The sequence below is a fragment of the Epinephelus moara genome, chromosome 21 (genome assembly GCF_006386435.1).
Source record: "Epinephelus moara isolate mb chromosome 21, YSFRI_EMoa_1.0, whole genome shotgun sequence".
In the NCBI taxonomy this organism is placed as follows: domain Eukaryota; kingdom Metazoa; phylum Chordata; class Actinopteri; order Perciformes; family Serranidae; genus Epinephelus; species Epinephelus moara.
The window spans coordinates 8,528,456-8,540,578 of NC_065526.1; the positions used below are offsets into that span (position 1 = coordinate 8,528,456).

General features: G+C 40.8%; 2 protein-coding genes across 2 annotated transcripts; one reads left to right on the plus strand and one right to left on the minus strand.

Annotated features, from left to right (window-relative positions):
- Positions 1–637: 637 nt before the first annotated feature.
- Positions 638–5,830, minus strand: itm2cb (integral membrane protein 2Cb). Its single transcript, XM_050033428.1, has 6 exons — positions 5,591–5,830; positions 3,193–3,330; positions 2,886–3,077; positions 2,673–2,783; positions 2,349–2,499; positions 638–1,831 (listed from the first exon to the last, which is right to left on the minus strand). The coding sequence occupies exons 1-6, from the start codon at positions 5,675–5,677 to the stop codon at positions 1,740–1,742; spliced, it is 771 nt and encodes a 256-aa protein (XP_049889385.1). The 5' UTR covers positions 5,678–5,830; the 3' UTR covers positions 638–1,739.
- Positions 5,831–7,555: 1,725 nt separating this feature from the next.
- hes6 (hes family bHLH transcription factor 6) lies at positions 7,556–9,486 on the plus strand. The gene is made up of 4 exons (XM_050033429.1): positions 7,556–7,851; positions 7,947–8,033; positions 8,161–8,242; positions 8,568–9,486. The coding sequence occupies exons 1-4, from the start codon at positions 7,777–7,779 to the stop codon at positions 8,999–9,001; spliced, it is 678 nt and encodes a 225-aa protein (XP_049889386.1). The 5' UTR covers positions 7,556–7,776; the 3' UTR covers positions 9,002–9,486.
- The last annotated feature ends 2,637 nt before the right edge of the window (positions 9,487–12,123 follow it).

Sequence of the window (12,123 nt, forward strand, 5' to 3'; positions counted from 1 at the left end):
CCTCCTCTTTCAGTGTTACATTTATTTGTGTTCAGTTCTGTTTCTGTTTTAATTTCTGTTTCTGTTGTTTTTTGTAAAGTAAAAACTGTTTTTTCACGAAGTCCTTTTGTTTAATGAAGATTCTTAATCTGTAAAATTAGTATTCATCAAAGCATTTTTATACCATATGCTTTGCTTCTATGGCCAGTGTGTGATATACACTAGTTCACATATACATTATGACATGAAGAAAATTACAGGAATTATTACTTTCCTCAACTTTTCTCATTAATTAGCACCACATCAATTTTGAAACCAAACTTCATCTTCCATTTTAAAGTGAAGCAAAGCTAACCACAAGATACGCATCTTGTGATGTCACATTCATCACACTGACGCTGCAGTTTTATGTTCTTTAGAAAACTAAGATTGCGACCAGCACATTAAAATATGTGAAGCACGTCCCACAGATAAACTGATCAGGACTTTGTGATTGTCTCAGTTACATCCTGTTGCACTGGCTGTGACAGTCTTTACAAAGACCAGCTGCCTTTTTACTGTGTCTACACACTGGAATACTGTTAGCTCAGTCTCCAATTACTCTACCCCTTAATTTGCAGGTTCATGATTGTTAATGATGGACATTCAGAAGACAAAAAAAGTTTGATCATTTATTTTTAAAGCAGCAAGATATTACAAGAAAAATTGACTGTACAACGAAATGAAATATGAGCACATACCACGGGTCTCTCTCAACAGAGACTTATTTGCTCCAGGTTGTACATTAGAAGGACACCCCAAATCTTGTTTTAAATTGGGACAAATTAACATTGTAGAGATTATAATGCCAAGAAAGAAAGGATTGGGTGCTGGCGAGAGCTAAAGACAACAGGCAAAATCCAAATGAAGAGGAGGAAGAGCAAGACAAAATGAGTTTTAGCCTTTGATATCATCTACAGTAAGTGATCTAAACCAAAAAGCATTCTCTCTAAAGCATTTCATATACTTGACACTAAGCACAGCATACTGCAGACTTTGGTTCCTTCATGTCCTTCTAAAACACTGCTACTAATTACAGTCTAAAGCCATTATATCCAAGGAGTAGGAAAGTGTGATACCAAAGGAAATTAACAGACAAACCATAATGAAATCAAAACGGTTTCAGATAAAAATCTATGCATGTAACAATATGAAATCCAGAGGAAAATCAATTTACAGTATATATTGCTTAGGAACAATCAAAATTATATACACCATTCATTAATGATACAAACCAGCAAAGAAACGTCTAAACTACATGAGGTATGTTTTGCCATTTTCTGACATTCAAAACAAAAGAGCCAAGAAACGAATATTGACACAAGTGCACCGTGCAAGCAGCTTCCAAGTATCCATACCATCACCCCCGGTGCACTGTGTCATTAAATAACAATAACGACAAGTCATAAATAAAATAAAATCAAGTCTTCTGATGTAAATGTCACAAACTGACACACAGTAACATCTTATGCACAGCTCGACAAGCTACAGATATATCCATACACATTTAAAACATCCAGATATACAGACTGAATAAAAAAGACATTAACATCGTACATTGACAATAAAAGAGCATTTCCAACTTGAGAAAAATAACAAACATTGAAACTGAAAGTGTTGGACAACACTTGCTCTTAAAGTGCAGTTAAAAGCCTAAAGAATTCAAGAGGTATGGTTTGAAATTGGCTTCAGTGTTGGATGGCTGTGGATTCCGCCCCAGTTTAGACCCTGTCACAGATGACAGTCTCGACCACAAAAGTGTTCTCAAAGTGACGAATGCTGTGGCATCTTTTTGTCTCACGCCTGTCGATACCTGGAAGAGAAAAAGAACATGCGTTTAGTAAATCTGTTCAGTACTGAAAGCTGAGTGTTCATATTCTGCAGGTGTTCACTTTGAATGAGCAATGGGGGATCCCTGTAAATCACATCCATATATGTACTCAGGGGAAGTTTGTTGCATCATTAGCTCTCACGCCAATCAAAGTCAGCAACGACAGAGATATCACCGGAGCGCATCACTGCCTCCTCCATAGTGTGTGGATGTGTCCACTACCAGTGACTCACTAAGCAGGAAGCTCCCAGGCTGCGCCCACATACAAACACTGACATGATGATCAGGCTGCCAGGCTGTTAGGAGGATTTTACACTGCAGACACAATGTCTGAAATGTTCACTAGGAAGCCCCTATTTGGTTCGGGTTGAATTTGTTTTCTCAACATCACACAAGGGTTGGTGTGACAAAGGGTGATAACTAAGCGGAAGTCACCCATCGCTCATTATTTAGCATCTCATATTGCATGATTAGATTGGAAAAGGTTGTGTGGACTCACGTCTGCGCTGGCTGCGGCGTCTGAGGCGGTAGGTTTCTTTGCCGTAGCAGAGCCTGTGGATGAACGGGCCCAGCTGCCTCATGTTCCTCACCCTCCCTGTCACCATCATCTCCTCCTGGACGATGTAAGTCTGAGGAAGGTACGTCCCTCTCTGTGACAAGAAAACACAAATGAATCACTCAGCTGTCTGTGGGAGGAATGCTTCAGAACGGAAGACGGTAACACGCTGTCCTTCACTCTCTCAGACAGCCATTCATCTCTCTAACAATGCTTTTACAACAGCTTCACCAGTGACATCAGCAGCGAATGTAGGGAGTGTCTCACCTTGACATTGATGAGCAGTTCCCACAGGCTCCGTGGGGGCATCACCAAGGTTGTGTTCAGCTCAGTGATGTAGCATTTGTCCAAAGCAATGTCGTGATAAGCTGTGAGGCCCTGGAATCATAAAGAAACATTAATACTCAACCTATGATGAAACACTTTAACAATACAATGTAATAAGAACAAACCAGTGAGCACATGGATGCATTAACCTACCCTCTGAAAGTCGTGGATGATATCAGCAGGGTCGCTGCCTCCAAAGTGTGGCACAGGTACGCTGATCTGCTCGTAGTTGTCCTCAAGGTAGATGCCGACGTTCTCCTCGAGTTCGTGCCGTCCCCTCAGAGGAGCATATATGGAGTCCTCGTAGAAAATTTTGCAGTGGAACAAGCTGTCTTCTGGGATCTGCTAATGGGGCGCAACAGAGCTGAGTTAGCATGTGACAGTTACTTTAGGTCGTCTCTTTTTTAAGCATTCTGGGTTCAGGTTGTAATGTAAAAAAAGGGAGGCAGAGTGAACTGACCTGAGGTATAAAGTAGTAGCGATAAACATAGATAGAGGCCAGCACCAGTCCTGACATGAAAACCACCAGGCCAAAGGTGAGGCAGCACAGGCCGGTTGGAAAGGGCTTCTTGGGCCTGACAGGAAGAACCAGCTGCTCCTGTGAAGAGAAAAGCAGTTTGGTTAGAGGACAAGTCAACAGGGAAAAGCCAGATAGTTAGATGAGAGATTTTAGTATTTTGTAGAACCCCACGTTTTCTAATATCACAAAATATGTGCAAAATGATGCAAAGAACAGGAAGTGCTGTCCTTTAGATGTAATGGTGCAGCCTTTCTTAGGTTGATGAAGCCCCTTATAATATTTTTTTAATATAAGGAGAAGATATGGTTGAAATATTGTGAGCACAGCTTAGCAGTTAACTTGAAATTAATCATATCCAGTTCAATGGTGGAGTATCAATGGACACTCTCACTTTGCCACGCTTTCCTGTACAAGTCCAAATCGTAACAGAGTTAATTTTGACGGCTTGCAAAGTCGTCAGTCAGGCGAGGAGATCTGGTAGACGTAGGACGGACTGGAATGAGGCATGCCAGATGCCCGCCCACAGTCTCTCAGTCAATCTGCTGCTGCCTCTCCCTACTACAGTTGCTATGGAGAGCGGAAGCAGGGAGAACAGATTGTGCCAGGCTCTGACGAAGATGCTGGCACGTGGCCGTCTGGGTCTATTCTTGGAGGCCTACTTCCACGCTCCATATTTGTTAGTTCCCTAGCGCCCTCGGTGGGAGTCGAAGCTAGAAGAATTGCGTGGAGGAGTCCCTCAGCAGAGGCGGAAATATTAATAGATCTACACACATTGGCTCTGACGCCTAGCCGACTGTCGCAGCCAACCAGAATCCACACAGCCCTTTAGATCATGACTTGTTCTTCTGCTCACGTAATGAACAGGTGAAAATATGTGTTTACAGAAGCGATGCGTTTGCGTCATCAAGTGGTACTCATTGTGTACAGTGTGATGGGGGAAAAAGATGAGGCTTAGGCAGACTTATATCCACCGAGTGCAAGATTTCTAAATATGTTTAACTCCTGGGAGGTAGTCCAGAAAGGAGGCTAAGAAAAGCTGGACTTATTGTGACAAGCCTAATACAGGCTTAAGCCATTATACAATCCCAACTCAGAGATAACATGATCAGGCTAATTTAAGACTTCAAGAAATCACAATGAAGAAATCAAGCTATCATCACGTGCACAATTAATTACTTTATCTATCTATCTATCTATCTATCTATCTATCTATCTATGTATGTTTAAAATGTTGTAACACAGCCGGTTGAGCCCTGTGTTTGAGATTTGAAGCCTAAAACCTGAGGACTTCGGATGTGCCATGTTACATATACATTTCAGGGAATTATATGCCCATCATGACACAGTGAGATGCTCACTTCCTGTCTGCACTGCCTTCGATTTAACTCAAATCAACTGAGTAGCCCCTTCAGATCCTACTCATAGGATACAGGAGAGGCTACAACTACAAACAAACTAAAGTATTTGTCAATATTTTTTGCTAATTTTCACCCCTGATTTTTTTTTTTATAATGTCAAATTTGAGAAATAAAAGGCTCAGCTGCCATTAGATTATTCCCACTGTTTAAATACAGCACACATTAATCCTGGATTTTCAATTAATTACAGATTAATGCACTCTCAGGCGCTACCTGCAGGACCCACGTGGTAAAACACCTCTTGACGTCACTGACTGGTGCAGTGACCGCAGCTAACAGTCCTGCTGTTTTCTCATATTGACAAAACGGGTGGGAAACTGGGGCTATTTGCACCCCAACGCCTATACTTAAAAAATGGAAGCTTTTACTTTTATAAATGCACACTTATATACACTTACATTACATATACATATGAACCATTTAATCAATATAATGCTGAAGGCACAATTACAGGTCAACCATCTGCAGTGTGTCCTCGCGGTGGCCAAACACGGTGACGTAATGTCAACATCCCCAGGCTGGGACGGCCTGCAGTGATGGGTCTTTTCCCTTTCTACTATAATAAGCGTTAATAGTGTCCTGTAATAGCTGCACCAGCAAAAGCATTATAATAAACTGCAGTATGTAGTTATTATCAACCATTTAGTTGAATTAAAAAACATAATTGCAATAATTATTTTAAACATATAATGGCTTTTGTTTATATATCTGACTGCATAATCAAATAGATAACGGATTACCAGTATTAAAATAATCCCATGAAGTGACATGATGATGCATGGACAGACAAATCAAACATTAACGCTAAAAATAAACAGATTAATCTACTTTGCTATAATAACCAATGCAAAAGGAGCACTGATGCTAAGACAAATGCCACAACATGAAACAATAGACAACAACAAAGTGTGCAAACTCACGTGAGCCTGAGGTATAATGATCTTGTCTCCATCGATCTCTTTGTCGGGCTTCTGCGCCGAAACTGGCTGGAAGGTGATCTTCACCATGTTTGTTTGTTCGGTGTTTGTTTGCTTTGTCTCGTTAGCTGATGTTAGTGAGCTGGTTTCATGCACCGAGCCGGGAAGATTATATAGCGGCGGAGCAGTCTCGCCCCCGGGACTCAGTGACCTCAGAAGAGCGTCTTCTCTGACGAACAAGCACTGTGTGGGTCTGAAGGAAAAGCCGCCTCGCCGCTGTCAAAATAAGAGTCCAGGTCCGGCTGCGACGTTTAAAATTAACTCATAATACACTGTTCGTGGGCTCCTAAGTGAACGGATAAACGCACTTAAATGTCTAAATCTCTTAGGGATAAAAAGACAGATTATTTACCCCCCTTTTGTTAACATTAAACTACATTATGCCATGATTTTGAAGGCCAGTGCCCGATATGGTAGTGCTTTCCGTGTTTTATTTAAAGCTGCATCTCCTCTCCTCAACCATGTTCAGAATACTATCATCCGGAAATGTAGGGATGCTTCAAACTCTCAGCCAGCTACTATACTGCGATAAAGCCGGCTTTAGGTCACTACTACTGATATTAATTATGATCATAATGACGATCATAAAATAAAAGCAGTCACACCTTGCACGTGGGCATCAGCAAGGCATGTATGCACAAAGCATTGTACAGCACAGTACACTGTGTACTGTACAAAGTGTGCTACAGTACAAAGTGCATCTTGGTTTGAGTATTTAATGTATAGTTTGATATGTTTCATAATGTAATGCAATGTTATATGGGCATTTAATGTAGTATAAACCTGTAACAGGACCATAAAGCAATTTTTTTTATTATTAAAATAGCTCACTGCATGTGTTACAAAGTGGGCTCTAGTGCTTAACATGATGTTTACATACTATACACCAAGTCAAATTTCATAAACAAGACTTTAAATGCCATGGTCAAATGATCAGGCATAATTATTCTTTTTTTCCCAAATAATAAATGACTAAAATCTTTCAGCCACCTTCTTAACACCCAGCAGCCAGATATTCAGCAGTGTGCTGAAACATTAAAGCTGTAACATTGCGTCAAACCAAACTACATGTAGCAGTGCATATCAACAGTCAAAATGCAAATTACACAACACATGCAAATTTGCAGACATGCACGTAGCTCATGTCACCTTTGGGAACTGCCATAGTAGTGTGCCCACGTGAGTCACTACAGACAAAATCCACACAGAGCGCTCAAATTTGACAATATAGGAAATTGAGATGCCGATACAATCATAAAACACACTTGTCACAAAGTGTACTAAAACAGGCAACATGTCCTGAAACCTCCCAAATACAGGGATGATCTCTTCTCCTGCCCACACTGCTTCAGGCTGCTTCTTTTTGAGAGGGCTACGGGCACTTTACACTCTCTACACCTGAGAGTAATGTACTTGACAAATGGCTCATATAGTCCAATTCACATTAGGTTTTTTACAGAGGGAGTGGAGCACTAGCCTGGTCCTTATAGGTGGATTGATGGCTCACAATCAAGCATGAAATAAGCCCAGTTGACTAATGATGCAATGTGAGAATTAGCTGATATATAGCCTATAGTGGATGATTAAAAGAGGATGATTAAAGGGTAAATATTGGAGGGTGATGTTTTTGCAAGATGAGCTTGATTTACTAATTAAATCACTAACTAGATTTTGTTTTGAGTTGTTGTTATGCATTTATATCCAAGATAAATGCTTTAATATTAACTTAGTTGTATCCTATCTGTTTCAGATGTTGCTACAGAAGTTGCAGATGACTTTTGAACCTCAGTTATCTTAGGTGATTTAAATTGTGTGAGGATTCAGACTGAATTTGGGGACAAAAGCTAACATGACCACTGGTGATTGGCGGGTACGAGCGTTGCGCGTCCTGGATGTGTCTTGCTCTCGTAGCCAGTTCATCCATTCACATGTAAATGAACCGTCATATATACCTAGTCCATGCCCCCTCGGAGCAGCACTAAGGAGCCCAGCCTCTCTGTGAGCTTTGTCGGCCGCTGGGATCACCCGGCCATCTGTCCCATTGACGAGCTGTAACGGCTCTTTGGATTTTACACGCCAATCTCCAGTCCAGTGGCTTTCTGGCAGCGCCTGGGTTAAACTTTACCAACATGGCCCCCATCCGTAACAACACAAACGGCACGGACAGAGGTGATAACTGCAGTGGAATTCAGTCTGACAGAAAGGTGAGGGCCTGTGTGAGCACTTTAAACCAACATGTCTGCTTTAACTTGGCTGGTAACTGTCAAGAGTAACTCCATTGTCCTTACTGTTGTGGCAGATGAGGAAACCTCTGGTCGAGAAGAAACGAAGGGCTCGCATCAATGAAAGTTTACAAGAACTCAGAGTTCTCATGGCGGATGCAGACGTAAGATATTATATATTTACACACCCCTGCTTTGTAGAGTGTTGTTTCTCTAAATAATGTGGTGTTGTGTTTCAGCTAGCTTGTGCTGCCAGCGCTTGTTGCTTACGTTTTTTGTCACCCGCTGCAGTTACAATCAAAGATGGAGAATGCTGAAGTGCTGGAGATGACAGTGAAACGGGTGGAGAGCATCCTACAAAACCGGGCTCAAGGTAAACATTGTACATTTAGTTAAAAGTACGCCATACTTTACTAAATATTTAATATTAAGTCGTTTTTAGCTAAAAATATTAACTCTAAATTAGCACATTACTTACATGTCAGCCTTCCGCCGAGCAATATAGTTCTTTAAAACTAACCTGTGAATTAATTTGTAACGGTCAGCGCATTAATATTCTAATTAACAGTGCTGCGGCCACAGGTGCGCGTGTGCAGATTCAACCGTGGCTCAGCCAATCAGAGCGCAGAGTCCATCTGTCCGTTGGTAGCTAAGTTTGCTAACTTTTAAGCTAACTGTTTTATATCATCTCTCCGCAGAAGTGGACGCCGTGAACCGGGAAGCCTGTGAGCGATTCGCCGCGGGCTACATCCAATGTATGCACGACGTGCACACGTTTGTGTCCAGCTGCCCCGGGATCGACCCAACGGTGGCTGCGGAGCTGCTGAACCACCTCCTGGAGAGCATGCCCCTGAACGACGAGGACCGGCTTCGGGTGATGCTCCCGGACACGGAGGCAGAGGAGTGCCCCGGCAGCAACAGCACTTGGCCCGTGTCTGAGAGCATGTACACGGCCCTGGTGTCCCCGGCCCCGTCCTCCACCACCTCCACCTCCACCGATGACCTCTGCTCTGACCTGGATGAGACGGACTCAGAGCAAAGTCATGTCTCCTCCTCAGAGGAGGCTGACAGCCAGGATGTGTTGAGCTTGCCCTCCTTGACTTACTCCAAGTCAATGTGGAGGCCTTGGTAGATTAAATAAAAGAATAGCATGTTTTAAACCACACTAGATGATTTAATGCTTTGTGTTAGGCTGCTTGTGGGGTAGGCCTCAGTACAGGGCAACAACACTGCTGAAATAACTTGTTGGAAGGCATCTGAGAAGCTCTTTGTGTAATTATTGGGGAACTACAATTAAACTAAAATGTATTTAATAAATAAAGTATGTAATTAAATCTGTGTTGCAGAGGACATAGACTCATAGGGTCTTCATTTGGATGTGTATTGGCCTGCCTTCAGTGAAGGGGTAAATGCATATGTAAATATTTACGTGTTGAATATGACTGAGCTGTATAGACCATAGCTGTCCCTAGAGATGCATTGTTAGTCGTATGTAAATTATTTTGTATTTAGGAAGTCTTTAACTTTGTATTTATAAGTGTCCATGACTTTTAGTAGGCTACCTCATCTGATTTGCCTAAGTTTTAACTTTTCAATAAATACCTTTTGACTTTTAAATTCTGATTGTGCAGCTTCTTCGTTCTTCAGAGAACGCCACATTTCACACACCAGGATCCCACCATCCACCCACCGGCGGCTGTTTTCAAGATATTAGTTATTACTCTGCAATTGTGGGCCATTTGTGTGCACTCTCTCTCTCTCTCCAAGATCCCTTAGCACATCGTAGGCATTCGTGAGGTGTGAAATGAGTAATCCACTCACTCCTTATATAGGCCTAGTTGAGGAGTTGGCAAATGGGTTTTATAACTCCGCTTGACTCCAGCTTTTTTATAATGCTACAGTTTTAAAATAACACGGGAACAAATAACCTGCTCAGTCATGGAAATGGATTCTTAACAAACAAGGTCACGACTTAATCAGTTTCCCATTATATTATACTGTATATGGGCTTTCATGCAGCGCAATAAAAATGTAGTGTTATGACATGTCCCCTTCTGATTCACAGACACTTTGAAATCTTGTGTCTGCAGCCTGAGACACGACCTCTGTGGTCCCGGTGGGAGCCACAGACACTTTTCTGCCTCTTCACCATCAGCTGCTACAACTACAAATGAATAAGAAAAGACAAGCAATCCTGAACTCACTCTTAATCCTTCTCTAGTCAGATGGCTCCACTGCTGTTCCTGTGATGTCCAAGTGTCATTTCTAACACTCTCTTCCCCATTCTGAGAGGGATCTTTGTTGAAATTACAAGGGGAAAGATTAATACAGTGAGCATGGGATTATAGTAGAGCATTATTCCTATTTAGCATTTGATATATCCAGTGGTGGAAAGTAACTAAGTATTCAAGTGCTATTGTCTATTTTATGCTTCTGTATACTTCCATTCCACTTCAGAGGGACATAGTGTTTTTTCATCTACTACATCAATTTGATCAGCTACTTTGCAGATTGTTCAAACAAAGCATGATTAATTACTATACTTGTATATTAAACTGCAACAATAGAGCTAGTGTTAGCTCTACCTCGACCAGCTACCTGTTCTCTACTTAAGTATTTCCATTTTATGCTACTTTATACTTGTACTTCACATTTCAGAGGGGAATATCACACATTTTACTCCACTACATTTATCTGATGGCTTTAATTTATGGTTACTTTGAAGAGACTTTCAGATACAAATGCTGCTTACACTTAACAACATTATCAACAATACTAATATTTTTTAAAGATAGCTAAACACGTATCTGTTCACTTTAGCCTTTAACTAGCTCTGGCTTTCCTGATACAGGTCTGACACTCTTTCTTTTCATGCTTCACGCTGCTGCAACCCTTAAAATCTTAACTTGATTTTATGATTTTTAGTTTTACAACCCTATGATTTTATGAATCAGTTAATCCATGTTTTCAATTTTTTTGAAATAACTAAATTCAATTTAAGTGTTTTTAATATTGCACAAGGCAATTCAATATAAAAGGACATTTAAAACGGTTTAATTTACTTTCTTATTGAAAAAATAAAATAAATGAAACAGTTTTAAATGTCCTTTAATATTGAATTGCCTTGTTTGTTGTATGTCCATTTTCATGTGAAGCACTCAGTACTTATACTGCCCTTCTTGTAAAGCACTGTGTGCTGCATTTCTTGAATGAAAGGTGCTACATAAATAAAGTTTATTAATATTATTATTATTATAAAAAATAATAATCCAAAAACACAATATCTGACTATAAACTTTTGAAAGGGGACATTTTGCAGGATGAGCAGTTTGGGGAAAGTTACCTAGTAAATGTAATGAGTTACAGATTATTTTAAGTAATCTATTTTAATGAATGAAATATAACTTGTTATATTTGATTACTATTTTTTTTAGAAACTTTATTTATTGATTTTTCACACACAAACTGACCACAGTGTTGATTACTTTTTACTTACTCCTCTAATAAATGTTTTAAACTAGGCAATAAAGCTGAAAAATGCCAGGGGAAGGCTTTCCTGCAGGGCAGAAAAATGCAGAGCAAAATAATTAATGTTATATTCTGCATAAACTTTTTACTGAAAAGGATATACTCTGATGGAAGCCCTCAGTAGCTGTGATTTTATTTATTTTGTAATTCAAATACGTGTAACTAGTTACAAGAAAGAAATTCCAGGATGACGAACCTGATTCAGTCCGCTCAGATCTGTGTGGCGATCAAACCGGATTTGCGGATCTCCAGAGGTGTAAATGACCGCTGCAGGAGGGCGGTTTGTAAATTTTGTCCAGGTGTGAACAGTGGAGGGGAGGAGGAGGAGGAGGAGGGAGGGGAGGAGGGGAGGAAGGGTTGCTTTGATCCGGCCTGCTGAGCCGTGGACTGCAGGATCTGAGTGTCTGCAGAGGAAGACACCAGAGCAGCTATTGTTTCAGTGGTCGGGCTCAGACAGACATTTGCATCGGGAAGGTGAATGTCACGACTTCAGGGTGGAGAAGGACAACTTGCTTGCATGTCTTTAAACACTAGATCCATATTTGTAATTCAAAAATGTGTTTGTAGCAGCTATTAAAGGTTTATTTTCCATTCACATGATGTCGATCTGCTGCAAACAGGAAAACAGTCTCCAAAGTTGTCTACAGTCATTAATTGGTCATCGGCCTATTAACCGCAAACCAAAGTCCGTTCAGTATTTGTCCAGTTTAACCTAACACACGCGCT

Bases quoted from the DNA above. Each gene is read 5' to 3' on its own strand.
- itm2cb (XM_050033428.1), bottom strand. From the start codon at position 5,677: ATGGTGAAGATCACCTTCCAGCCAGTTTCGGCGCAGAAGCCCGACAAA. The intron at 3,078-3,192 runs GTCAGTTCACTC...GCGCCCCATTAG, and splicing joins GCTACTACTTTATACCTCAG to CAGATCCCAGAAGACAGCTT. The intron at 2,500-2,672 runs GTGAGACACTCC...TTCTTGTCACAG, and splicing joins AACTGCTCATCAATGTCAAG to AGAGGGACGTACCTTCCTCA.
- hes6 (XM_050033429.1), top strand. From the start codon at position 7,777: ATGGCCCCCATCCGTAACAACACAAACGGCACGGACAGAGGTGATAAC. The intron at 8,034-8,160 runs GTAAGATATTAT...CACCCGCTGCAG, and splicing joins TTCTCATGGCGGATGCAGAC to TTACAATCAAAGATGGAGAA. The intron at 8,243-8,567 runs GTAAACATTGTA...ATCTCTCCGCAG, and splicing joins CCTACAAAACCGGGCTCAAG to AAGTGGACGCCGTGAACCGG.